This window comes from Bombina bombina, chromosome 5, assembly GCF_027579735.1.
Source record: "Bombina bombina isolate aBomBom1 chromosome 5, aBomBom1.pri, whole genome shotgun sequence".
Lineage (NCBI taxonomy): Eukaryota > Metazoa > Chordata > Amphibia > Anura > Bombinatoridae > Bombina > Bombina bombina.
This window is the reverse complement of record NC_069503.1, coordinates 1,155,487,514-1,155,515,350: the sequence shown is the minus strand read 5'-3', so window position 1 is coordinate 1,155,515,350 and position 27,837 is coordinate 1,155,487,514. Positions and strand designations below refer to the sequence as shown.

The 27,837-nt window shown below is 46.2% G+C and overlaps 1 protein-coding gene and 1 long non-coding RNA gene across 3 annotated transcripts; both read left to right on the top strand.

The window, feature by feature from the left end:
* The first annotated feature begins 2,747 nt into the window (after positions 1-2,747).
* Positions 2,748-8,091, top strand: LOC128661218 (zinc finger TRAF-type-containing protein 1-A). Of its 2 annotated transcripts, none has more exons than XM_053715496.1 (2): positions 2,748-3,333; positions 5,602-8,091. In XM_053715496.1, exons 1-2 carry the CDS (start codon positions 3,234-3,236, stop codon positions 5,991-5,993), a joined length of 492 nt encoding a protein of 163 aa, XP_053571471.1. In that variant the 5' UTR covers positions 2,748-3,233; the 3' UTR covers positions 5,994-8,091. The 2 variants fall into 2 exon arrangements, 1 of the variants encoding a protein (XP_053571471.1); XR_008402615.1 differs by lacking the exon at positions 5,602-8,091 and adding an exon at positions 3,457-4,957 and having other exon boundaries at positions 3,194-3,333.
* Positions 3,340-4,957, top strand: LOC128661219 (uncharacterized). Its single transcript, XR_008402616.1, has 2 exons — positions 3,340-3,968; positions 4,075-4,957. It is a non-coding gene; the product is annotated as an uncharacterized LOC128661219 (long non-coding RNA).
* Positions 8,092-27,837: the final 19,746 nt, after the last annotated feature.

The window sequence follows — 27,837 nt, the reverse complement described above, 5'->3', positions numbered from 1 at the left end:
GCCTGAGGACTTGTCTAGTTAGTACAGTTTAGCGGTAGGCTTATTGTGAGGACTTACCTCTGCCTGAGGACTTGTCTAGTCAGTACAGTTTAGCTGTAGGCTTATTGTGAGGACTTGTCTAGTCAGTACAGTTTAGCTGTAGGCTTATTGTGAGGACTTGTCTAGTCAGTACAGTTTAGTGGTAGGCTTATTGTGAGGACTTCTGCCTGAGGACTTGTCTAGTCAGTACAGTTTAGCGGTAGGCTTATTGTGAGGACTTACCTCTGCCTGAGGACTTGTCTAGTCAGTACAGTTTAGCGGTAGGCTTATTGTGAGGACTTACCTCTGCCTGAGGACTTGTCTAGTCAGTACAGTTTAGCGGTAGGCTTATTGTGAGTACTTGGCTCTGCCTGAGGACTTGTCTAGTCAGTACAGTTTAGCGGTAGGCTTATTGTGAGTACTTCTGCCTGAGGACTTGTCTAGTCAGTACAGTTTAGCGGTAGGCTTATTGTGAGGACTTCTGCCTGAGGACTTGTCTAGTCAGTACAGTTTAGCGGTAGGCTTATTGTGAGGACTTCTGCCTGAGGACTTGTCTAGTCAGTACAGTTTAGCGGTAGGCTTATTGTTAGGACTTCTGCCTGAGGACTTGTCTAGTCAGTACAGTTTAGCGGTAGGCTTATTGTGAGGACTTCTGCCTGAGGACTTGTCTAGTCAGTACAGTTTAGCGGTAGGCTTATTGTGAGGACTTCTGCCTGAGGACTTGTCTAGTCAGTACAGTTTAGCGGTAGGCTTATTGTGAGTACTTAGCTCTGTCTGAGGACTTGTCTAGTCAGTACAGTTTAGCGGTAGGCTTATTGTGAGTACCTCTGCTTGAGGACTTGTCTAGTCAGTACAGTTTAGCTTGTCTAGTCAGTACAGTTTAGCGGTAGGCTTATTGTGAGTACCTCTGCCTGAGGACTTGTCTAGTCAGTACAGTTTAGCGGTCGGCTTATTGCGAGTACTTACCTCTGCCTGAGGACTTGTCTAGTCAGTACAGTTTAGCGGTAGGCTTATTGTGAGTACTTCTGCCTGAGGACTTGTCTAGTCAGTACAGTTTAGCGGTAGGCTTATTGTGAGTACCTCTGCCTGAGGACTTGTCTAGTCAGTACAGTTTAGCGGTAGGCTTATTGTGAGTACCTCTGCCTGAGCACTTGTCTAGTCAGTACAGTTTAGCGGTAGGCTTATAGTGAGTACTTAGCTCTGCCTGAGGACTTGTCTAGTCAGTACAGTTTAGCGGTAGGCTTATTGTGAGGACTTACCTCTGCCTGAGGACTTGTCTAGTCAGTACAGTTTAGCGGTAGGCTTATTGTGAGGACTTCTGCCTGAGGACTTGTCTAGTCAGTACAGTTTAGCGGTAGGCTTATTCTGAGGACTTGTCTAGTCAGTACAGTTTACCGGTAGGCTTATTGTGTGTACTTAGCTCTGTCTGAGGACTTGTCTAGTCAGTACAGTTTACCGGTAGGCTTATTGTGTGTACTTAGCTCTGTCTGAGGACTTGTCTAGTCAGTACAGTTTACCGGTAGGCTTATTGTGTGTACTTACCTCTGCCTGAGGACTTGTCTAGTCAGTACAGTTTAGCGGTAGGCTTATTGTGAGTACTTACCTCTACCTGAGGACTTGTCTAGTCAGTACAGTTTAGCGGTAGGCTTATTGTGAGTACTTACCTCTGCCTGAGGACTTGTCTAGTCAGTACAGTTTAGCGGTAGGCTTATTGTGAGTACTTGGCTCTGCCTGAGGACTTGTCTAGTCAGTACAGTTTAGCGGTCGGCTTATTGTGAGGACTTACCTCTGCCTGACGACTTGTCTAGTCAGTACAGTTTAGCGGTAGGCTTATAGTGAGTACTTAGCTCTGCCTGAGGACTTGTCTAGTCAGTACAGTTTAGCGGTAGGCTTATTGTGAGGACTTACCTCTGCCTGAGGACTTGTCTAGTCAGTACAGTTTAGCGGTAGGCTTATTGTGTGTACTTCTGCCTGAGGACTTGTCTAGTCAGTACAGTTTACCGGTAGGCTTATTGTGTGTACTTACCTCTGCCTGAGGACTTGTCTAGTCAGTACAGTTTAGCGGTAGGCTTATTGTGAGTACTTACCTCTACCTGAGGACTTGTCTAGTCAGTACAGTTTAGCGGTCGGCTTATTGTGAGGACTTACCTCTGCCTGAGGACTTGTCTAGTCAGTACAGTTTAGCGGTCGGCTTATTGTGAGGACTTACCTCTGCCTGAGGACTTGTCTAGTCAGTACAGTTTAGCGGTAGGCTTATTGTGAGTACTTACCTCTGCCTGAGGACTTGTCTAGTCAGTACAGTTTAGCGGTAGGCTTATTGTGAGTTCTTACCTCTACCTGAGGACTTGTCTAGTCAGTACAGTTTACCGGTAGGCTTATTGTGTGTACTTCTGCCTGAGGACTTGTCTGGTCAGTACAGTTTACCGGTAGGCTTATTGTGTGTACTTCTGCCTGAGGACTTGTCTGGTCAGTACAGTTTACCGGTAGGCTTATTGTGTGTACTTCTGCCTGAGGACTTGTCTAGTCAGTACAGTTTAGCGGTAGGCTTATTGTGAGGACTTACCTCTGCCTGAGGACTTGTCTAGTCAGTACAGTTTAGCGGTCGGCTTATTGTGAGGACTTACCTCTGCCTGAGGACTTGTCTAGTCAGTACAGTTTAGCGGTCGGCTTATTGTGTGTACTTACCTCTGCCTGAGGACTTGTCTAGTCAGTACAGTTTAGCGGTCGGCTTATTGTGAGTACTTACCTCTGCCTGAGGACTTGTCTAGTCAGTACAGTTTAGCGGTCGGCTTATTGTGAGTACTTACCTCTGCCTGAGGACTTGTCTAGTCAGTACAGTTTAGCGGTACTTATAGTAATTAAGTACCCACACTTCTAGGCAGGTTTGCAAGCTAACCACAGCTGGTTAAACAGAGGACGTGATGGCAGCTTCACAGGTAAAATAATAGTAAGTTGTCACATTGCTAGTGTTACCACCCGACCTCTGCTGTTATCTGTATATAAATGTGTTCTTGTTTAGTGCTGATACCAAACCACAATCCAATCTGCCTACCTGCTCTGCTTCCCCCACCCCACCTGTTTTTTTTCTTTTTTCCCCAAACAGGGTGACCCAGTGCAAATACAAGAGGATTGGGTGCCCATGGCAGGGTCCTTATCACGAGCTGACGGTGCACGAGTCTGAGTGCTGCCATCCCACCAAGACTGGCAATGAGTTGATGGAGATCTTGGATGAGATGGACCAAAGCCACAAGAAGGAGATGCAGCTGTACAATAGCATCTTCAGTCTGCTGAGTTTTGAAAAGATTGGTTATACAGGTAAGCCCTGAAACAACATTCTAATGGGAAAAAGCCCTCTGTCCAGTTCACACCTGGGTCCTAGAAACATTCAGTGTATAATGCTGAACCCTTCTTGTATGCATGTCACCTTCTGCTTTCTAGGTGCTGCTAAGGATCCTTCTCTCGCATTGAGCAAGAGGCAGAAGTGGAAAAGCTTGGTTACTGCCTGGTAGTCAATCAAAAATGTTGTCTTATGGGGATGTTTTGTTTAAAATGTCACCAAGGACACTGAGGAGTTAAATGTAAGTTTCTGCATCACACTTTGATGCTTCCTCTCTACTCTTAGTCTCCTTGGTAACACAATCAGGAAGATGTTCTCCTTTTGTTCTCTTGCCTTGGTCTTGGTAGAGATCTTGTTGTGGTCCATTTCATGCCTATGTTTTTTTCCCTCAGTGGTGGGAGGTTTGGTTTGGCGTCTGTTGTCAGTCTTTGATGTTGAGAACAAGGAGGAAGATGAAGAAATGTCTCATGTATAAGCAGCATCCATTAATTTGAGTTAAGGGGGAATGAGAGAGTCCCTTCCGCTGCCCCTTTTCCCCCTCATCAACCCTTCTCCTTGCCTGGCTGACCTGTGGGATTGCAGAAGTATATCACCTTGTTCTTTCTGGTAGGAGGTAAGGCAGAACCTTTTCATCTCGCGATCAGTAACTGCTAGTAACCTAGCGGCATTGAGGATCCCGCTGCAGCCGTTTGCTTACCATCTACATATCCTCCTTCTAGGGGTCTTTGGGATCTCGACAATCTCTTCTCACATATGCAAACACATCTGCCAATGAAATGTTGAGAAAAAGACTGAGAACGTCTGTTTTTGTTTGTTGGATGTCTTTAATGGAAACAAACGAATCCTTTTATGCAGCTGAAGCTTACAGACATTGAGAACTACTCCTTGAATTACTGTCTTTAAATCCATGCTGTCCTCTTATCCCATTGGCTCTCGCCTCTATTCAGTAGATCACCTAATAGGCATCTGAGCAATGACACGTCTTCTGATCTTGTTGACACAGTAGGTTTGGGGCATATTAATGAAACATTTTCATCATTTCTAAGACCTTAATATGTTAGCAGTATGGCCATCTCCATGAGGGGGTGGGTTACAGTAAGTACAAAGAGTAGGCAGGTAAGTGTTCTAATCTTGTATTCGTCTGATGCTGGATTATGTGTTTTGATTTGTTTGATCTATTTCTGCATATACGGCACAAAGCTGGCAACTACTGCAAATGGCACCCTGTTTTTTTCACTTCTCTTGGTACTCGGGACTGTCTGGGTTTTTTTCTCCAACTGCCCACCCTTCCCCCACCCCCTCACCCACCCTGGAACTGTCATATGATGCCTGATTTACTAGAGTGCTGGCTATAAATATCATTTTAGCTCACCCAGTTTTAATGATTGTGTTGATCTATAAAACATTGTGTTCTGCATATTCTACCAGAAAATGACATCATTTGGTGAAGTCTTGAATGTTTCACCCCTGTTTGTGCAATAGATTGTCTTACCTTGTTTTTTTTTTCAGTTTGGGGGAATAAAGACTTGTGGGTAACGATAAACCTGATCTTTCTAGCTGTATATCCTTAACCTGGAATAAAACTTGCTTTATTCTCACAAATCTGTTGGTTTTTTTTCCTTTATTTTATTGGATTTTAATACAAATCTCTCAGCTGGGACGCCTGCTATGTACGTGAAATATTTGCCATTGTAAGGTTCCTGTTCAGGAAAGCTCTTTGACTTTGTATATAAGGAACAAGTTGTTTGTAATGTCTGAAATATTAAAATACAAAATCTGAAATCTACTGACAAATCAAATTGTTTTCTAACATTGTGCTTTTGCCTGAAAATCTGTCCGGAAGCATAACCATGAACAGTCGGTAAGTTAAGGATAGACACTGTGTAGTCAACCTAAGGGCAGTTACCTAGTACTGAACATATGTGCATGAACTTTCTTCCTCACCAGTGTAGATAAAGGGTCTATCTTAATCTATTTCACCAACTGCTAATTTGTTCTACTAAAGAAGCTACTAGAATTGATTGGCTGAAGCAGCGCCTTATGAATGTGAAGGAGACGGTAAATATATTTACCAATGTAAAAATAACATAAGGGAAAGGGAAACCAATGCAGCAGCCACAGGTGTCCCTTTCCCTCAATGTCCGTCCGTCACAGGTAATGTTGTGTAGGTGTGGGAGTTTCCATTCATACTGTACAGATACTAATTGTTGTTTTCTCTCTCCCCCTCCCCCTGCCCTGTACCACAGAAGTCCAGTTCCGCCCTTATCGAACAGACGACTTCATCACCCGTCTATACTACGAGACTCCACGGTTCACTGTGCTCAACCAGACCTGGGTGCTGAAGGCTCGTGTGAACGACTCTGAGAGGAACCCTAACTTGTCATGCAAGCGCACCCTCTCCTTCCAGCTCATCCTGAAAAGCAAGATCAACTCCCCTATGGAGTGCTCCTTCCTGCTGCTCAAAGGCCCTTATGATGATGTTAAAATCCATCCCGTTATCTACCACTTTGTATTCACCAATGAAAATAATGAGACGGAATATGTACCGTTACCCATCATAGACTCCATAGAATGTAATAAACTGCTGGCTGCAAAGAACATCAACCTCCGGCTCTTTATATTCCAGATCCAGAAGTAAAGAGCGGCTCCCGCAGAACCATACTTACCTCAGCTGTCTCCGGTGTCTGGCTGCTGTCTTATAGATTAGATAATAGTTTTCTTTTTGCCATAAGAGTAGAAATGAGTTCATTTAGTTTCTCTGACACATTTTGATTGTTTTAATGATTTGATGTATGCAGGAGCAGATTTGCATCCTCACCCACATGTTGCCGTGTGCTCTACTGTGTCTTGTTTTCTTTACATAACGATCGCATTTGTCAGGTTCTTTCCCCCCCCCCCCCAAAAGCAGATGCTTTGGTAGAATATCACCATTTAACTGCATCCATCACACTATTCTGTTTATATTTATGTGCCTTTCTTAACCCTTCATTTAACAGTGAACTTGTGTAGAGGTGACTGGTTCCTCTTGGCAGCTTACTGTACCCCCAGCATTTGTGTGAGTTCTCTGTAGGGACCCGTCTGGTAATTGTCATGGTTTTACTTTTAATAAGCCAAATCTATATTATTTTTTTACACCAGATCTGTGAATTTATCTCTAACTATATAGTCATACCAGCCGCTGCAACTGTTTGAGCGATGAAATGATGCGTCACAATATAACCTTGTGGCATCTGCTTCCCAAGATATAGAAAGTTCAGGCTTTCCAATGCCAGCACTCCACGGCACCTGCGCCCTACTTATGGCACAGCACTGATATTCTATGTAAATAAAATATACCTGAAGTCATGTTGAATAATATGCTGTATTCCAGTTCTGACCTTTGCCAGTTTTTGAGTGACTGTTCAGGTTTCTATGGTTTAGCACAGAGAAAATAAATCAGTGACTGAATTACTAGGTAACCAAGTAGTGGTCATGTAACATCTGCCTTGTGAAGGGGTAATCGAGGACTGAAAAAGACAAATGATTTGAGGTCACTTTATGATTTGGAACCTAGAGCCAGTGTAAGCATGCCAAATCATTAAGCAATGGTAATGTGTATCCAGAGACCAGAATACTGCCCAAAATAGGTGATTAGATACGACCATGAAATCCAGAAGATGTGGCCGTAGTTAGACACAGGAAGAGGGAGACTATTGTATCACTTGCATATCACAAGAGGGCACATCACCCTCTGATATTCCTAATTGTAATTAATGTTAGGGAATGATTATCACAGCTGTGTCTAACGGATATCATGGTCTACGGTAGATAACGTTGCTGTAGTGCGATTTGCCCTCCGCCTGAAGTGATAATACCACTTCCAGTGGCTGGAGATGTAACGTTGTGGCATCTGCTTCCCAGTGGCTGTCCCCATGTTGCCTGACAGTTATTGTGCCTGAAGCTATGTCACACAGAAGCAAGAGTATAGTATTCATTAGGTTTTTGTTTGCATACACTATAAAAAATACATTTTTAGGTTAGAAGCCGCATTATCAAGGTATTTAATGTATAAAATGTAGCAGTTTTTTAAGACTAATAACAGTCTAGGCCAGTAAGACAAGGATGCGATATCTTGGTCTGTAGAGCCGTTTTCTACTCTCTAGTCAGTAACGTGGTCTGTGGGTGGCTGCTCTGGGGGGAAAATGATTAAATTAAAACGTGGAGCATTTTGTTGTTAGCTTTATACTTTTATAATATAAAATATCCCATTACTGGCGGAGTGAGGGTATATTGATGAGGTTTCCATCATTAATGTAGCACAGCCATGTGTCACAGTCCTTACTGACAGCCAAAGCGTTAACCCTAACAGATGTACATTTGTGCTAGTAAAACGCCTGTCGTCCTTCCCTGGCTGGGACACCATGATAAATATGGCTCGGTCTGCTCACTCAGCTAACAAAAACTAATAATGCCAGAGCAGTATCTTAATGAAACTATTTACATTACTATGTAGATTGGAATAGAATTACTGTGATTAAATGCTATAAATTGCATGGTGCTACAGGCCCTAGATTATAGTGTCTAGAAGATTATTATTTTACGGTTTGTTTTAATTATCATTCTTTATTTTAATGGGGCCTGTGCTCCTATGTATGGACTGAAATGAATGAGACATCTGTTTATTTGTGCTCTGCTTGTAGGTTATGTATGTTTTATTTTTGCTGAGAAAATAATTAAAAACCGGTCTTTCAAACCTATCTGAGAAGTGACATTGTTTGTATTTAGGGCACAAAATAACCCTCATTAGTGTCTGATTTTGTAATCCGATATATAACTGGGACTTGGTCATAATACTACCTAATTATAACATAAGAGAGCAAGCGCTGGTTGCTGTAGGAATCACTATGGATGGTGTTTGGAGCGACAGAGGGGGTCCTATATACATTATGGGGGAACAAGGTGCTTGGTGGTTATGAGTAACCCATAACCAAAGCCTTGCTGTAACAAAAGCTGTGGTCTTTTTCAGAGTTGGACATTTTATAGGAACATTTTTGAAGGTGTTTATCATGGGGCAGCCATTCAGTGATATGAACATAGTATCTGTCAAGGAGCAAATGCCTTCCCCTAGACCACTGGTTTTCAAACCTGTCCTCAGGCTCCCTAATAGGCCACATTGGGAGGATATCTGAACTTGAGCACAGGTGAAATAATCCGCTGATTAGTAAACCAGGTTTTAACTGCTCTCATTTAAGGTAATCCTGAAAACCTGGCCTGTTGGGGAGGCTTGAGGACAGGTTTGAAAACCAATGCCCTAGACCTGTGTAGGCCAACTTGTATTGCTCAGGAGGCAGGTATCTTTCCCTAGCTAGGCCATTGTTTGGTTGCTAGTATCACTTAATGGCTACCTTCCCCTTGACAAGTGGTGGGCAACTAGTATCACTTAATGGGCACTTACCCCAAGAACAGCGAAGGCCAACTTGTATTGCTCAGGGTCCAGGTACCTTGCCCTACCTAGACCATTGGTAAGCAGCTAGTATCACTTAAAGGGACGTTATAAACCAAATCAAATTTAAATAATACATTAGGTGTAGATAAAATTTAATTTGTATTACCTATTTCACAGCTAACGCTCCTAAAAATGGTAAAAACCTTGCAGGGTGTTTCACTGAATATGTATACGTACATCCTATTATCACTGAGCTATTGTTTTTCCCTAACTGCCTACAGACATGAAGTTACATAACTGACATGCCTGACTCACTGAATATGTATACGCACGTACTATAATCACTGAGATATTGTTTTCCCCTCACTCCCTAACTAACTGTAACCCTTTACAGTGTGTGACTGTCATAACCAGTTAGGGTCTGAGGGCTCTGTACAGTGTGTGACTGTCATAGACAGTTAGTTAGGGAGTGAGGGCTCTGTACAGTGTGTGACTGTCATAACCAGTTAGTTAGGGAGTGAGGGCTCTGTACAGTGTGTGACTGTCATAACCAGTTAGTTAGGGAGTGAGGGCACTGTACATTGTGTGACTGTCATAACCAGTAAGGGTCTGAGGGTTCTGTACAGTGTGTGACTGTCATAGACAGTTAGTTAGGGAGTGAGGGCTCTGTACAGTGTGTGACTGTCATAACCAGTTAGTTAGGGAGTGAGGGCGCTGTACAGTGTGTGACTGTCATAACCAGGGAGTGAGGGCTCTGTACAGTGTGTGACTGTCATAACCAGTTAGTTAGGGAGTGAGGGCTCTGTACAGTGTGTGACTGTCATAACCAGTTAGTTAGGGAGTGAGGGCTCTGTACAGTGTGTGACTGTCATAACCAGTTAGTTAGGGAGTGAGGGCGCTGTACAGTGTGTGACTGTCATAACCAGGGAGTGAGGGCTCTGTACAGTGTGTGACTGTCATAACCAGTTAGTTAGGGAGTGAGGGCTCTGTACAGTGTGTGACTGTCATAACCAGTTAGTTAGGGAGTGAGGGCTCTGTACAGTGTGTGACTGTCATAACCAGTTAGTTAGGGAGTGAGGGCGCTGTACAGTGTGTGACTGTCATAACCAGGGAGTGAGGGCTCTGTACAGTGTGTGACTGTCATAACCAGTTAGTTAGGGAGTGAGGGCTCTGTACAGTGTGTGACTGTCATAACCAGTTAGTTAGGGAGTGAGGGCGCTGTACAGTGTGTGACTGTCATAACCAGTTAGTTAGAGAGTGAGGGCTCTGTACAGTGTGTGACTGTCATTACCAGTTAGTTAGGGAGTGAGGGCTCTGTACAGTGTGTGACTGTCATAACCATTTAGTTAGGGTCTGAGAGCTCTGTACAGTGTGTGACTGTCATAACCAGTTAGTTAGGGAGTGAGGGCTCTGTACAGTGTGTGACTGTCATAACCAATTAGTCAGGGAGTGAGGGCTCTGTACAGTGTGTGACTGTCATAACCAGTTAGTTAGGGGGTGAGGGCTCTGTACAGTGTGTGACTGTCATAACCAGTTAGTTAGGGAGTGAGGGCTCTGTACAGTGTGTGACTGTCATAACCAGTTAGTTAGGGAGTGAGGGCTCTGTACAGTGTGTGACTGTCATAACCAGTTAGTAAGGGAGTGAGGGCTCTGTACAGTGTGTGACTGTCATAACCAGTTAGTTAGGGGGTGAGGGCTCTGTACAGTGTGTGACTGTCATAACCAGTTAGTTAGGGAGTGAAGGCTCTGTGCATTGTGTGACTGTCATTACCAGTTAGTTAGGGAGTGAGGGCGCTGTACAGTGTGTGACTGTCATAACCAGTTAGTTAGGGTCTGAGAGCTCTGTACAGTGTGTGACTGTCATAACCAGTTAGTTAGAGAGTGAGAGCTCTGTACAGTGTGTGACTGTCATAACCAGTTAGTTAGGGAGTGAGAGCTCTGTACAGTGTGTGACTGTCATAACCAGTCAGTTAGGGGTGAGAGCTCTGTACAGTGTGTGACTGTCATAACCAGTTAGGGGTGAGAGCTCTGTACAGTGTGTGACTGTCATAGACAGTTAGTTAGGGAGTGAGGGCTCTGTACATTGTGTGACTGTCATAACCAGTTAGTTAGGGAGTGAGGGCTCTGTACAGTGTGTGACTGTCATAACCAGTTAGTTAGGGAGTGAGGGCTCTGTACAGTGTGTGACTGTCATAACCAGTTAGTTAGGGAGTGAGGGCTCTGTACTAAGTGTGACTGTCATAACCAGTTAGTTAGGGAGTGAGGGCTCTGTACAGTGTGTGACTGTCATAACCAGTTAGTTAGGGAGTGAGGGCTCTGTACAGTGTGTGACTGTCATAACCAGTTAGTTAGGGGGTGAGGGCTCTGTACAGTGTGTGACTGTCATAACCAGTTAGTTAGGGAGTGAAGGCTCTGTGCATTGTGTGACTGTCATTACCAGTTAGTTAGGGAGTGAGGGCGCTGTACAGTGTGTGACTGTCATAACCAGTTAGTTAGGGTCTGAGAGCTCTGTACAGTGTGTGACTGTCATAACCAGTTAGTTAGGGAGTGAGGGCTCTGTACAGTGTGTGACTGTCATAACCAGTTAGTTAGAGAGTGAGAGCTCTGTACAGTGTGTGACTGTCATAACCAGTTAGTTAAGGAGTGAGAGCTCTGTACAGTGTGTGACTGTCATAACCAGTCAGTTAGGGGTGAGAGCTCTGTACAGTGTGTGACTGTCATAACCAGTTGGGAGTGAGGGCTCTGTACAGTGTGTGACTGTCATAACCAGTTAGGGGTGAGAGCTCTGTACAGTGTGTGACTGTCATAACCAGTTGGGAGTGAGGGCTCTGTACAGTATGTGACTGTCATAACCAGTTAGGGGTGAGAGCTCTGTACAGTGTGTGACTGTCATAACCAGTTAGTTAGGGAGTGAGGGCTCTTTACAGTGTGTGACTGTCATAACCAGTTAGTTAGAGAGTGAGAGCTCTGTACAGTGTGTGACTGTCATAACCAGTTAGTTAGGGAGTGAGGGCTCTGTACAGTGTGTGACTGTCATAACCAGGGAGTGAGGGCTCTGTACAGTGTGTGACTGTCATAACCAGTTAGTTAGGGAGTGAGGGCTCTGTACAGTGTGTGACTGTCATAACCAGTTAGGGAGTGAGGGCTCTGTACAGTGTGTGACTGTCATAACCAGTTAGTTAGGGGGTGAGGGCTCTGTACAGTGTGTGACTGTCATAACCAGTTAGTTAGGGAGTGAGGGCTCTGTACAGTGTGTGACTGTCATAACCAGTTAGTTAGGGAGTGAGGGCTCTGTACAGTGTGTGACTGTCATAACCAGTTAGTTAGGGAGTGAGGGCTCTGTACAGTGTGTGACTGTCATAACCAGTTAGTTAGGGAGTGAGGGCTCTGTACTAAGTGTGACTGTCATAACCAGTTAGTTAGGGAGTGAGGGCTCTGTACAGTGTGTGACTGTCATAACCAGTTAGTTAGGGAGTGAGAGCTCTGTACAGTGTGTGACTGTCATAACCAGTTAGTTAGGGGGTGAGGGCTCTGTACAGTGTGTGACTGTCATAACCAGTTAGTTAGGGAGTGAAGGCTCTGTGCATTGTGTGACTGTCATTACCAGTTAGTTAGGGAGTGAGGGCGCTGTACAGTGTGTGACTGTCATTACCAGTTAGTTAGGGAGTGAGGGCTCTGTACAGTGTGTGACTGTCATAACCAGTTAGTTAGGGAGTGAGGGCGCTGTACAGTGTGTGACTGTCATAACCAGTTAGTTAGGGTCTGAGAGCTCTGTACAGTGTGTGACTGTCATAACCAGTTAGTTAGAGAGTGAGAGCTCTGTACAGTGTGTGACTGTCATAACCAGTTAGTTAGGGAGTGAGAGCTCTGTACAGTGTGTGACTGTCATAACCAGTCAGTTAGGGGTGAGAGCTCTGTACAGTGTGTGACTGTCATAACCAGTTAGGGGTGAGAGCTCTGTACAGTGTGTGACTGTCATAACCAGTTGGGAGTGAGGGCTCTGTACAGTGTGTGACTGTCATAACCAGTTAGGGGTGAGAGCTCTGTACAGTGTGTGACTGTCATAACCAGTTAGTTAGGGAGTGAGGGCTCTTTACAGTGTGTGACTGTCATAACCAGTTAGTTAGAGAGTGAGAGCTCTGTACAGTGTGTGACTGTCATAACCAGTTAGTTAGGGAGTGAGGGCTCTGTACAGTGTGTGACTGTCATAACCAGGGAGTGAGGGCTCTGTACAGTGTGTGACTGTCATAACCAGGGAGTGAGGGCTCTGTACAGTGTGTGACTGTCATAACCAGTTAGTTAGGAAATGAGGGCTCTGTACAGTGTGTGACTGTCATAACCAGTTAGTTAGGGAGTGAGGGCTCTGTACAGTGTGTGACTGTCATAACCAGTTAGTTAGGGAGTGAGGGCTCTGTACAGTGTGTGACTGTCATAACCAGTTAGTTAGGGAGTGAGGGCTCTGTACAGTGTGTGACTGTCATAACCAGTTAGTTAGGGAGTGAGGGCTCTGTACAGTGTGTGACTGTCATAACCAGTTAGTTAGGGAGTGAGGGCTCTGTACAGTGTGTGACTGTCATAACCAGTTAGTTAGGGAGTGAGGGCTCTGTACAGTGTGTGACTGTCATAACCAGTTAGTTAGGGAGTGAGGGCTCTGTACAGTGTGTGACTGTCATAACCAGTTAGTTAGGGAGTGAGGGCTCTGTACAGTGTGTGACTGTCATAACCAGTTAGTTAGGGAGTGAGGGCTCTGTACAGTGTGTGACTGTGATAACCAGTTATTTAGGGAGTGAGGGCTCTGTACAGTGTGTGACTGTCATAACCAGTTAGGGGTGAGAGCTCTGTACAGTGTGTGACTGTCATAACCAGGGAGTGAGGGCTCTGTACAGTGTGTGACTGTCATAACCAGTTAGTCAGGGAGTGAGGGCTCTGTACAGTGTGTGACTGTCATAACCAGTTAGTCAGGGAGTGAGGGCTCTTTACAGTGTGTGACTGTCATAACCAGTTAGGGTCTGAGAGCTCTGTACAGTGTGTGACAGTCATAACCAGTTAGTTAGGGAGTGAGGGCTCTGTACAGTGTGTGACTGTCATAACCAGTTAGTTAGGGAGTGAGGGCTCTGTACAGTGTGTGACTGTCATAACCAGTTAGTTAGGGAGTGAGGGCTCTGTACAGTGTGTGACTGTCATAACCAGTTAGTTAGGGAGTGAGGGCTCTGTACAGTGTGTGACTGTCATAACCAGTTAGTTAGGGAGTGAGGGCTCTGTACAGTGTGTGACTGTCATAGACAGTTAGTTAGGGAGTGAGGGCTCTGTACAGTGTGTGACTGTCATAGACAGTTAGTTAGGGAGTGAGGGCTCTGTACAGTGTGTGACTGTCATAGACAGTTAGTTAGGGAGTGAGGGCTCTGTACAGTGTGTGACTGTCATAACCAGTTAGTTAGGGAGTGAGGGCTCTGTACAGTGTGTGACTGTCATAACCAGTTAGTTAGGAAATGAGGGCTCTGTACAGTGTGTGACTGTCATAACCAGTTAGTTAGGGAGTGAGGGCTCTGTACAGTGTGTGACTGTCATAACCAGTTAGTTAGGGAGTGAGGGCTCTGTACAGTGTGTGACTGTCATAACCAGTTAGTTAGAGAGTGAGAGCTCTGTACAGTGTGTGACTGTCATAACCAGTTAGTTAGGGAGTGAGGGCTCTGTACAGTGTGTGACTGTCATAACCAGTTAGTTAGGGAGTGAGGGCTCTGTACAGTGTGTGACTGTCATAACCAGTTAGTTAGGGGGTGAGGGCTCTGTACAGTGTGTGACTGTCATAACCAGTTAGTTAGGGAGTGAGGGCTCTGTACAGTGTGTGACTGTCATAACCAGTTAGTTAGGGGGTGAGGGCTCTGTACAGTGTGTGACTGTCATAACCAGTTAGTTAGGGAGTGAAGGCTCTGTGCATTGTGTGACTGTCATTACCAGTTAGTTAGGGAGTGAGGGCGCTGTACAGTGTGTGACTGTCATAACCAGTTAGTTAGGGTCTGAGAGCTCTGTACAGTGTGTGACTGTCATAACCAGTTAGTTAGAGAGTGAGAGCTCTGTACAGTGTGTGACTGTCATAACCAGTTAGTTAGGGAGTGAGAGCTCTGTACAGTGTGTGACTGTCATAACCAGTCAGTTAGGGGTGAGAGCTCTGTACAGTGTGTGACTGTCATAACCAGTTAGGGGTGAGAGCTCTGTACAGTGTGTGACTGTCATAGACAGTTAGTTAGGGAGTGAGGGCTCTGTACATTGTGTGACTGTCATAACCAGTTAGTTAGGGAGTGAGGGCTCTGTACAGTGTGTGACTGTCATAACCAGTTAGTTAGGGAGTGAGGGCTCTGTACAGTGTGTGACTGTCATAACCAGTTAGTTAGGGAGTGAGGGCTCTGTACTAAGTGTGACTGTCATAACCAGTTAGTTAGGGAGTGAGGGCTCTGTACAGTGTGTGACTGTCATAACCAGTTAGTTAGGGAGTGAGGGCTCTGTACAGTGTGTGACTGTCATAACCAGTTAGTTAGGGGGTGAGGGCTCTGTACAGTGTGTGACTGTCATAACCAGTTAGTTAGGGAGTGAAGGCTCTGTGCATTGTGTGACTGTCATTACCAGTTAGTTAGGGAGTGAGGGCGCTGTACAGTGTGTGACTGTCATAACCAGTTAGTTAGGGTCTGAGAGCTCTGTACAGTGTGTGACTGTCATAACCAGTTAGTTAGGGAGTGAGGGCTCTGTACAGTGTGTGACTGTCATAACCAGTTAGTTAGAGAGTGAGAGCTCTGTACAGTGTGTGACTGTCATAACCAGTTAGTTAAGGAGTGAGAGCTCTGTACAGTGTGTGACTGTCATAACCAGTCAGTTAGGGGTGAGAGCTCTGTACAGTGTGTGACTGTCATAACCAGTTAGGGGTGAGAGCTCTGTACAGTGTGTGACTGTCATAACCAGTTGGGAGTGAGGGCTCTGTACAGTGTGTGACTGTCATAACCAGTTAGGGGTGAGAGCTCTGTACAGTGTGTGACTGTCATAACCAGTTGGGAGTGAGGGCTCTGTACAGTATGTGACTGTCATAACCAGTTAGGGGTGAGAGCTCTGTACAGTGTGTGACTGTCATAACCAGTTAGTTAGGGAGTGAGGGCTCTTTACAGTGTGTGACTGTCATAACCAGTTAGTTAGAGAGTGAGAGCTCTGTACAGTGTGTGACTGTCATAACCAGTTAGTTAGGGAGTGAGGGCTCTGTACAGTGTGTGACTGTCATAACCAGGGAGTGAGGGCTCTGTACAGTGTGTGACTGTCATAACCAGTTAGTTAGGGAGTGAGGGCTCTGTACAGTGTGTGACTGTCATAACCAGTTAGGGAGTGAGGGCTCTGTACAGTGTGTGACTGTCATAACCAGTTAGTTAGGGGGTGAGGGCTCTGTACAGTGTGTGACTGTCATAACCAGTTAGTTAGGGAGTGAGGGCTCTGTACAGTGTGTGACTGTCATAACCAGTTAGTTAGGGAGTGAGGGCTCTGTACAGTGTGTGACTGTCATAACCAGTTAGTTAGGGAGTGAGGGCTCTGTACAGTGTGTGACTGTCATAACCAGTTAGTTAGGGAGTGAGGGCTCTGTACTAAGTGTGACTGTCATAACCAGTTAGTTAGGGAGTGAGGGCTCTGTACAGTGTGTGACTGTCATAACCAGTTAGTTAGGGAGTGAGAGCTCTGTACAGTGTGTGACTGTCATAACCAGTTAGTTAGGGGGTGAGGGCTCTGTACAGTGTGTGACTGTCATAACCAGTTAGTTAGGGAGTGAAGGCTCTGTGCATTGTGTGACTGTCATTACCAGTTAGTTAGGGAGTGAGGGCGCTGTACAGTGTGTGACTGTCATTACCAGTTAGTTAGGGAGTGAGGGCTCTGTACAGTGTGTGACTGTCATAACCAGTTAGTTAGGGAGTGAGGGCGCTGTACAGTGTGTGACTGTCATAACCAGTTAGTTAGGGTCTGAGAGCTCTGTACAGTGTGTGACTGTCATAACCAGTTAGTTAGAGAGTGAGAGCTCTGTACAGTGTGTGACTGTCATAACCAGTTAGTTAGGGAGTGAGAGCTCTGTACAGTGTGTGACTGTCATAACCAGTCAGTTAGGGGTGAGAGCTCTGTACAGTGTGTGACTGTCATAACCAGTTAGGGGTGAGAGCTCTGTACAGTGTGTGACTGTCATAACCAGTTGGGAGTGAGGGCTCTGTACAGTGTGTGACTGTCATAACCAGTTAGGGGTGAGAGCTCTGTACAGTGTGTGACTGTCATAACCAGTTAGTTAGGGAGTGAGGGCTCTTTACAGTGTGTGACTGTCATAACCAGTTAGTTAGAGAGTGAGAGCTCTGTACAGTGTGTGACTGTCATAACCAGTTAGTTAGGGAGTGAGGGCTCTGTACAGTGTGTGACTGTCATAACCAGGGAGTGAGGGCTCTGTACAGTGTGTGACTGTCATAACCAGGGAGTGAGGGCTCTGTACAGTGTGTGACTGTCATAACCAGTTAGTTAGGAAATGAGGGCTCTGTACAGTGTGTGACTGTCATAACCAGTTAGTTAGGGAGTGAGGGCTCTGTACAGTGTGTGACTGTCATAACCAGTTAGTTAGGGAGTGAGGGCTCTGTACAGTGTGTGACTGTCATAACCAGTTAGTTAGGGAGTGAGGGCTCTGTACAGTGTGTGACTGTCATAACCAGTTAGTTAGGGAGTGAGGGCTCTGTACAGTGTGTGACTGTCATAACCAGTTAGTTAGGGAGTGAGGGCTCTGTACAGTGTGTGACTGTCATAACCAGTTAGTTAGGGAGTGAGGGCTCTGTACAGTGTGTGACTGTCATAACCAGTTAGTTAGGGAGTGAGGGCTCTGTACAGTGTGTGACTGTCATAACCAGTTAGTTAGGGAGTGAGGGCTCTGTACAGTGTGTGACTGTGATAACCAGTTATTTAGGGAGTGAGGGCTCTGTACAGTGTGTGACTGTCATAACCAGTTAGGGGTGAGAGCTCTGTACAGTGTGTGACTGTCATAACCAGGGAGTGAGGGCTCTGTACAGTGTGTGACTGTCATAACCAGTTAGTCAGGGAGTGAGGGCTCTGTACAGTGTGTGACTGTCATAACCAGTTAGTCAGGGAGTGAGGGCTCTTTACAGTGTGTGACTGTCATAACCAGTTAGGGTCTGAGAGCTCTGTACAGTGTGTGACAGTCATAACCAGTTAGTTAGGGAGTGAGGGCTCTGTACAGTGTGTGACTGTCATAACCAGTTAGTTAGGGAGTGAGGGCTCTGTACAGTGTGTGACTGTCATAACCAGTTAGTTAGGGAGTGAGGGCTCTGTACAGTGTGTGACTGTCATAACCAGTTAGTTAGGGAGTGAGGGCTCTGTACAGTGTGTGACTGTCATAACCAGTTAGTTAGGGAGTGAGGGCTCTGTACAGTGTGTGACTGTCATAGACAGTTAGTTAGGGAGTGAGGGCTCTGTACAGTGTGTGACTGTCATAGACAGTTAGTTAGGGAGTGAGGGCTCTGTACAGTGTGTGACTGTCATAACCAGTTAGTTAGGGAGTGAGGGCTCTGTACAGTGTGTGACTGTCATAACCAGTTAGTTAGGAAATGAGGGCTCTGTACAGTGTGTGACTGTCATAACCAGTTAGTTAGGGAGTGAGGGCTCTGTACAGTGTGTGACTGTCATAACCAGTTAGTTAGGGAGTGAGGGCTCTGTACAGTGTGTGACTGTCATAACCAGTTAGTTAGGGGGTGAGGGCTCTGTACAGTGTGTGACTGTCATAACCAGTTAGTTAGGGGGTGAGGGCTCTGTACAGTGTGTGACTGTCATAACCAGTTAGTTAGGGAGTGAGGGCTCTGTACAGTGTGTGACTGTCATAACCAGTTAGTTAGGGAGTGAGAGCTCTGTACAGTGTGTGACTGTCATAACCAGTTAGTTAGGGAGTGAGGGCTCTGTACAGTGTGTGACTGTCATAACCAGTTAGTTAGGGGGTGAGGGCTCTGTACAGTGTGTGACTGTCATAACCAGTTAGTTAGGGAGTGAGGGCTCTGTACAGTGTGTGACTGTCATAACCAGTTATTTAGGGAGTGAGGGCTCTGTACAGTGTGTGACTGTCATAACCAGTTAGTTAGGGAGTGAGGGCTCTGTACAGTGTGTGACTGTCATAACCAGTTAGTTAGGGAGTGAGGGCTCTGTACAGTGTGTGACTGTCATTACCAGTTAGTTAGAGAGTGAGGGCTCTGTACAGTGTGTGACTGTCATTACCAGTTAGTTAGAGAGTGAGAGCTCTGTACAGTGTGTGACTGTCATAACCAGTTAGTTAGGAAATGAGGGCTCTGTACAGTGTGTGACTGTCATAACCAGTTATTTAGGGAGTGAGGGCTCTGTACAGTGTGTGACTGTCATTACCAGTTAGTTAGAGAGTGAGAGCTCTGTACAGTGTGTGACTGTCATAACCAGTTAGTTAGGGAGTGAGGGCTCTGTACAGTGTGTGACTGTCATAACCAGTTAGTTAGGGAGTGAGGGCTCTGTACAGCGTGTGACTGTCATAACCAGTTAGTTAGGGAGTGAGGGCTCTGTACAGTGTGTGACTGTCATAACCAGTTAGGGAGTGAGGGCTCTGTACAGCGTGTGACTGTCATAACCAGTTAGTTAGGGAGTGAGGGCTCTTTACAGTGTGTGACTGTCATAACCAGTTAGGGAGTGAGGGCTCTGTACAGTGTGTGACTGTCATAACCAGTTAGGGAGTGAGGGCTCTGTACAGTGTGTGACTGTCATAACCAGTTAGGGAGTGAGGGCTCTGTACAGTGTGTGACTGTCATTACCAGTTAGAGAGTGAGAGCTCTTTACAGTGTGTGACTGTCATAACCAGTTAGTTAGGGAGTAAGGGCTCTGTACAGTGTGTGACTGTCATAACCAGTTAGTTAGGGAGTGAGGGCTCTGTACAGTGTGTGACTGTCATAACCAGTTAGTTAGGGAGTGAGGGCTCGGTACAGTGTGTGACTGTCATTACCAGTTAGTTAGGGAGTGAGGGCTCTGTACAGTGTGTGACTGTCATTACCAGTTAGTTAGGGAGTGAGAGCTCTGTACTGTGTGTGACTGTCATAACCAGTTAGTTAGGGGTGAGAGCTCTGTACAGTGTGTGACTGTCATAACCAGTTAGTTAGGGAGTGAGAGCTCTGTACAGTGTGTGACTGTCATAACCAGTTAGTTAGGGAGTGAGAGCTCTGTACAGTGTGTGACTGTCATAACCAGTTAGGGAGTGAGAGCTCTGTACAGTGTGTGACTGTCATAACCAGTTAGTTAGGGAGTGAGGGCTCTGTACAGTGTGTGACTGTCATAACCAGTTAGTTAGGGAGTGAGGGCTCTGTACAGTGTGTCACTGTCATAACCAGTTAGTTAGGGTGTGAGGGCTCTGTACAGTGAGTGACTGTCATAACCAGTTAGTTAGGGAGTGAGAGCTCTGTACAGTGTGTGACTGTCATAACCAGTTAGGGGTGAGAGCTCTGTACAGTGTGTGACTGTCATAACCAGTTAGTCAGGGAGTGAGGGCTCTGTACAGTGTGTGACTGTCATAACCAGTTAGTTAGGGAGTGAGGGCTCTGTACAATGTGTGACTGTCATAACCAGTTAGTTAGGGAGTGAGGGCTCTGTACAGTGTGTGACTGTCATAACCAGTTAGTTAGGGAGTGAGGGCTCTGTGCAGTGTGTGACTGTCATAACCAGTTAGTTAGGGAGTGAGGGCTCTGTACTAAGTGTGACTGTCATAACCAGTTAGTTAGGGTGTGAGGGCTCTGTACAGTGAGTGACTGTCATAACCAGTTAGGGTGTGAGGGCTCTGTACAGTGTGTGACTGTCATAACCAGTTAGGGGTGAGAGCTCTGTACAGTGTGTGACTGTCCTAACCAGGGAGTGAGGGCTCTGTACAGTGAGTGACTGTCATAACCAGTTAGGGTGTGAGGGCTCTGTACAGTGTGTGACTGTCATAACCAGTTAGGGGTGAGAGCTCTGTACAGTGTGTGACTGTCATAACCAGGGAGTGAGGGCTCTGTACAGTGTGTGACTGTCATAACCAGTTAGTCAGGGAGTGAGGGCTCTGTACAGTGTAAGACTGTCATAACCAGTTAGTTAGGGAGTGAGGGCTCTGTACAGTGTGTGACTGTCATAACCAGTTAGTTAGGGAGTGAGGGCTCTGTACAGTGTGTGACTGTCATAACCAGTTAGTTAGGGAGTGAGGGCTCTGTACAGTGTGTGACTGTCATAACCAGTTAGGGGTGAGAACTCTGTACAGTGTGTGACTGTCATAACCAGTTAGTTAGGGAGTGAGAGCTCTGTACAGTGTGTGACTGTCATAACCAGTTAGTTAGGGAGTGAGAGCTCTGTACAGTGTGTGACTGTCATAACCAGTTAGTTAGGGTGTGAGGGCTCTGTACAGTGAGTGACTGTCATAACCAGTTAGTTAGGGAGTGAGAGCTCTGTACAGTGTGTGACTGTCATAACCAGTTAGTTAGGGAGTGAGAGCTCTGTACAGTGTGTGACTGTCATAACCAGTTAGTTAGGGAGTGAGAGCTCTGTACAGTGTGTGACTGTCATAACCAGTCAGTTATGGGTGAGAGCTCTGTACAGTGTGTGACTGTCATAACCAGTTAGGGGTGAGAGCTCTGTACAGTGTGTGACTGTCATAACCAGTTAGTTAGGGAGTGAGGGCTCTGTACAGTGTGTGACTGTCATAACCAGTTAGTTAGGGAGTGAGGGCTCTGTACAGTGTGTGACTGTCATAACCAGTTAGTTAGGGAGTGAGGGCTCTGTACAGTGTGTGACTGTCATAACCAGTTAGTTAGGGAGTGAGGGCTCTGTACAGTGTGTGACTGTCATAACCAGTTAGTTAGGGAGTGAGAGCTCTGTACAGTGTGTGACTGTCATAACCAGTTAGTTAGGGAGTGAGAGCTCTGTACAGTGTGTGACTGTCATAACCAGTTAGTTAGGGTGTGAGAGCTCTGTACAGTGTGTGACTGTCATAACCAGTTAGTTAGGGAGTGAGGGCTCTGTACAGTGTGTGACTGTCATAACCAGTTAGTTAGGGAGTGAGGGCTCTGTACAGTGTGTGACTGTCATAACCATTTAGGGGTGAGAGCTCTGTACAGTGTGTGACTGTCATAACCAGTTAGTTAGGGGGTGAGGGCTCTGTACAGTGTGTGACTGTCATAACCAGTTAGGGAGTGAGGGCTCTGTACAGTGTGTGACTGTCATAACCAGTTAGTTAGGGAGTGAGGGCTCTGTACAGTGTGTGACTGTCATAACCAGTTAGTTAGGGAGTGAGTGCTCTGTACAGTGTGTGACTGTCATAACCAGTTAGTTAGGGAGTGAGGGCTCTGTACAGTGTGTGACTGTCATAACCAGTTAGTTAGGGAGTGAGGGCTCTGTACAGTGAGTGACTGTCATAACCAGTTAGTTAGAGAGTGAGAGCTCTGTACAGTGTGTGACTGTCATAACCAGTTAGTTAGGGAGTGAGGGCTCTGTACAGTGTGTGACTGTCATAACCAGTTAGTTATGGAGTGAAGGCTCTGTACAGTGTGTGACTGTCATAACCAGTTAGTTAGGGAGTGAGGGCTCTGTACAGTGTGTGACTGTCATAACCAGTTAGTTAGGGAGTGAGGGCTCTGTACAGTGTGTGACTGTCATAACCAGTTAGTTAGGGAGTGAGAGCTCTGTACAGTGTGTGACTGTCATAACCAGTTAGGGAGTGAGGGCTCTTTACAGTGTGTGACTGTCATAACCAGTTAGTTAGGGAGTGAGAGCTCTGTACAGTGTGTGACTGTCATAACCAGTTAGTTAGGGAGTGAGAGCTCTGTACAGTGTGTGACTGTCATAACCAGTTAGTTAGGGAGTGAGGGCTCTGTACAGTGTGTGACTGTCATAACCAGTTAGTTAGGGAGTGAGGGCTCTGTACTGTGTGTGACTGTCATAACCAGTTAGTTAGGGAGTGAGGGCTCTGTACAGTGTGTGACTGTCATAACCAGTTAGGGAGTGAGGGCTCTTTACAGTGTGTGACTGTCATAACCAGTTAGTTAGGGAGTGAGAGCTCTGTACAGTGTGTGACTGTCATTACCAGTTAGTTAGGGAGTGAGGGCGCTGTACAGTGTGTGACTGTCATAACCAGTTAGTTAGGGAGTGAGGGCGCTGTACAGTGTGTGACTTTCATAACCAGTTAGTTAGGGTCTGAGAGCTCTGTACAGTGTGTGACTGTCATAACCAATTAGTCAGGGAGTGAGGGCTCTGTACAGTGTGTGACTGTCATAACCAGTTAGTTAGGGGGTGAGGGCTCTGTACAGTGTGTGACTGTCATAACCAGTTAGTTAGGGAGTGAGGGCTCTGTACAGTGTGTGACTGTCATAACCAGTTAGTTAGGGAGTGAGGGCTCTGTACAGTGAGTGACTGTCATAACCAGTTAGTTAGGGAGTGAGGGCGCTGTACAGTGTGTGACTGTCATAACCAGTTAGTTAGAGAGTGAGAGCTCTGTACAGTGTGTGACTGTCATTACCAGTTAGTTAGGGAGTGAGGGCTCTGTACAGTGTGTGACTGTCATAACCAGTTAGTTAGGGAGTGAGGGCTCTGTACAGTGTGTGACTGTCATAACCAGTTAGTTAGGGAGTGAGGGCTCTGTACAGTGTGTGACTGTCATAACCAGTTAGTTAGGGAGTGAGGGCTCTGTACAGTGAGTGACTGTCATAACCAGTTAGTTAGAGAGTGAGAGCTCTGTACAGTGTGTGACTGTCATAACCAGTTAGTTAGGGAGTGAGGGCGCTGTACAGTGTGTGACTGTCATAACCAGTTAGTTAGGGGGTGAGGGCTCTGTACAGTGTGTGACTGTCATAACCAGTTAGTTAGGGAGTGAGGGCTCTGTACAGTGTGTGACTGTCATAACCAGTTAGGGAGTGAGGGCTCTGTACAGTGTGTGACTGTCATAACCAGTTAGTTAGAGAGTGAGGGCTCTGTACAGTGTGTGACTGTCATAACCAGTTAGTTAGGGTGTGAGGGCTCTGTACAGTGAGTGACTGTCATAACCAGTTAGTTAGGGTGTGAGGGCTCTGTACAGTGAGTGACTGTCATAACCAGTTAGTTAGGGTGTGAGGGCTCTGTACAGTGTGTGACTGTCATAACCAGTTAGTTAGAGAGTGAGGGCTCTGTACAGTGTGTGACTGTCATAACCAGTTAGTTAGGGGTGAGAGCTCTGTACAGTGTGTGACTGTCATAACCAGTTAGGGTGTGAGGGCTCTGTACAGTGTGTGACTGTCATAACCAGTTAGGGGTGAGAGCTCTGTACAGTGTGTGACTGTCATAACCAGGGAGTGAGTGCTCTGTACAGTGAGTGACTGTCATAACCAGTTAGGGTGTGAGGGCTCTGTACAGTGTGTGACTGTCATAACCAGTTAGGGATGAGAGCTCTGTACAGTGTGTGACTGTCATAACCAGGGAGTGAGGGCTCTGTACAGTGTGTGACTGTCATAACCAGTTAGTCAGGGAGTGAGGGCTCTGTACAGTGTAAGACTGTCATAACCAGTTAGTTAGGGAGTGAGGGCTCTGTACAGTGTGTGACTGTCATAACCAGTTAGTTAGGGAGTGAGGGCTCTGTACAGTGTGTGACTGTCATAACCAGTTAGTTAGGGAGTGAGGGCTCTGTACAGTGTGTGACTGTCATAACCAGTTAGGGGTGAGAACTCTGTACAGTGTGTGACTGTCATAACCAGTTAGTTAGGGAGTGAGAGCTCTGTACAGTGTGTGACTGTCATAACCAGTTAGTTAGGGAGTGAGAGCTCTGTACAGTGTGTGACTGTCATAACCAGTTAGTTAGGGTGTTAGGGCTCTGTACAGTGAGTGACTGTCATAACCAGTTAGTTAGGGAGTGAGAGCTCTGTACAGTGTGTGACTGTCATAACCAGTTAGTTAGGGAGTGAGAGCTCTGTACAGTGTGTGACTGTCATAACCAGTTAGTTAGAGAGTGAGGGCTCTGTACAGTGTGTGACTGTCATAACCAGTCAGTTAGGGGTGAGAGCTCTGTACAGTGTGTGACTGTCATAACCAGTTAGGGGTGAGAGCTCTGTACAGTGTGTGACTGTCATAACCAGTTAGTTAGGGAGTGAGGGCTCTGTACAGTGTGTGACTGTCATAACCAGTTAGTTAGGGAGTGAGGGCTCTGTACAGTGTGTGACTGTCATAACCAGTTAGTTAGGGAGTGAGGGCTCTGTACAGTGTGTGACTGTCATAACCAGTTAGTTAGGGAGTGAGGGCTCTGTACAGTGTGTGACTGTCATAACCAGTTAGTTAGGGAGTGAGAGCTCTGTACAGTGTGTGACTGTCATAACCAGTTAGTTAGGGAGTGAGAGCTCTGTACAGTGTGTGACTGTCATAACCAGTTAGTTAGGGAGTGAGAGCTCTGTACAGTGTGTGACTGTCATAACCAGTTAGTTAGGGAGTGAGGGCTCTGTACAGTGTGTGACTGTCATAACCAGTTAGTTAGGGAGTGAGGGCTCTGTACAGTGTGTGACTGTCATAACCAGTTAGGGGTGAGAGCTCTGTACAGTGTGTGACTGTCATAACCAGTTAGTTAGGGGGTGAGGGCTCTGTACAGTGTGTGACTGTCATAACCAGTTAGGGAGTGAGGGCTCTGTACAGTGTGTGACTGTCATAACCAGTTAGTTAGGGAGTGAGGGCTCTGTACAGTGTGTGACTGTCATAACCAGTTAGTTAGGGAGTGAGTGCTCTGTACAGTGTGTGACTGTCATAACCAGTTAGTTAGGGAGTGAGGGCTCTGTACAGTGTGTGACTGTCATAACCAGTTAGTTAGGGAGTGAGGGCTCTGTACAGTGAGTGACTGTCATAACCAGTTAGTTAGAGAGTGAGAGCTCTGTACAGTGTGTGACTGTCATAACCAGTTAGTTAGGGAGTGAGGGCTCTGTACAGTGTGTGACTGTCATAACCAGTTAGTTAGGGAGTGAGGGCTCTGTACAGTGTGTGACTGTCATAACCAGTTAGTTAGGGAGTGAGGGCTCTGTACAGTGTGTGACTGTCATAACCAGTTAGTTAGGGAGTGAGAGCTCTGTACAGTGTGTGACTGTCATAACCAGTTAGGGAGTGAGGGCTCTTTACAGTGTGTGACTGTCATAACCAGTTAGTTAGGGAGTGAGAGCTCTGTACAGTGTGTGACTGTCATAACCACTTAGTTAGGGAGTGAGAGCTCTGTACAGTGTGTGACTGTCATAACCAGTTAGTTAGGGAGTGAGGGCTCTGTACAGTGTGTGACTGTCATAACCAGTTAGTTAGGGAGTGAGGGCTCTGTACTGTGTGTGACTGTCATAACCAGTTAGTTAGGGAGTGAGGGCTCTGTACAGTGTGTGACTGTCATAACCAGTTAGGGAGTGAGGGCTCTTTACAGTGTGTGACTGTCATAACCAGTTAGTTAGGGAGTGAGAGCTCTGTACAGTGTGTGACTGTCATTACCAGTTAGTTAGGGAGTGAGGGCGCTGTACAGTGTGTGACTGTCATAACCAGTTAGTTAGGGAGTGAGGGCGCTGTACAGTGTGTGACTGTCATAACCAGTTAGTTAGGGTCTGAGAGCTCTGTACAGTGTGTGACTGTCATAACCAATTAGTCAGGGAGTGAGGGCTCTGTACAGTGTGTGACTGTCATAACCAGTTAGTTAGGGGGTGAGGGCTCTGTACAGTGTGTGACTGTCATAACCAGTTAGTTAGGGAGTGAGGGCTCTGTACAGTGTGTGACTGTCATAACCAGTTAGTTAGGGAGTGAGGGCTCTGTACAGTGAGTGACTGTCATAACCAGTTAGTTAGGGAGTGAGGGCGCTGTACAGTGTGTGACTGTCATAACCAGTTAGTTAGAGAGTGAGAGCTCTGTACAGTGTGTGACTGTCATTACCAGTTAGTTAGGGAGTGAGGGCTCTGTACAGTGTGTGACTGTCATAACCAGTTAGTTAGGGAGTGAGGGCTCTGTACAGTGTGTGACTGTCATAACCAGTTAGTTAGGGAGTGAGGGCTCTGTACAGTGTGTGACTGTCATAACCAGTTAGTTAGGGAGTGAGGGCTCTGTACAGTGAGTGACTGTCATAACCAGTTAGTTAGAGAGTGAGAGCTCTGTACAGTGTGTGACTGTCATAACCAGTTAGTTAGGGAGTGAGGGCGCTGTACAGTGTGTGACTGTCATAACCAGTTAGTTAGGGGTCGAGGGCTCTGTACAGTGTGTGACTGTCATAACCAGTTAGTTAGGGAGTGAGGGCTCTGTACAGTGTGTGACTGTCATAACCAGTTAGGGAGTGAGGGCTCTGTACAGTGTGTGACTGTCATAACCAGTTAGTTAGAGAGTGAGGGCTCTGTACAGTGTGTGACTGTCATAACCAGTTAGTTAGGGAGTGGGGGCTCTGTACAGTGTGTGACTGTCATAACCAGTTAGTTAGGGAGTGAGGGCTCTGTACAGTGTGTGACTGTCATAACCAGTTAGTTAGGGAGTGAGAGCTCTGTACAGTGTGTGACTGTCATAACCAGTTAGGGAGTGAGGGCTCTTTACAGTGTGTGACTGTCATAACCAGTTAGTTAGGGAGTGAGGGCTCTGTACTGTGTGTGACTGTCATAACCAGTTAGTTAGGGAGTGAGGGCTCTGTACAGTGTGTGACTGTCATAACCAGTTAGGGAGTGAGGGCTCTTTACAGTGTGTGACTGTCATAACCAGTTAGTTAGGGAGTGAGGGCTCTGTACAGTGTGTGACTGACATAACCAGTTAGGGAGTGAGGGCTCTTTACAGTGTGTGACTGTCATAACCAGTTAGTTAGGGAGTGAGAGCTCTGTACAGTGTGTGACTGTCATTACCAGTTAGTTAGGGAGTGAGGGCGCTGTACAGTGTGTGACTGTCATAACCAGTTAGTTATGGAGTGAGGGCGCTGTACAGTGTGTGACTGTCATAACCAGTTAGTTAGGGAGTGAGGGCTCTGTACAGTGTGTGACTGTCATAACCAGTTAGTTATGGAGTGAAGGCTCTG

What these genes read in the sequence shown, in the direction of transcription:
- LOC128661218 (XM_053715496.1), top strand. Translation starts at nt 3,234, where the DNA reads ATGGAGATCTTGGATGAGATGGACCAAAGCCACAAGAAGGAGATGCAG. An exon ending in TGAAAAGATTGGTTATACAG is followed by an intron (nt 3,334 to 5,601) that starts GTAAGCCCTGAA and finishes CCTGTACCACAG; the next exon opens with AAGTCCAGTTCCGCCCTTAT.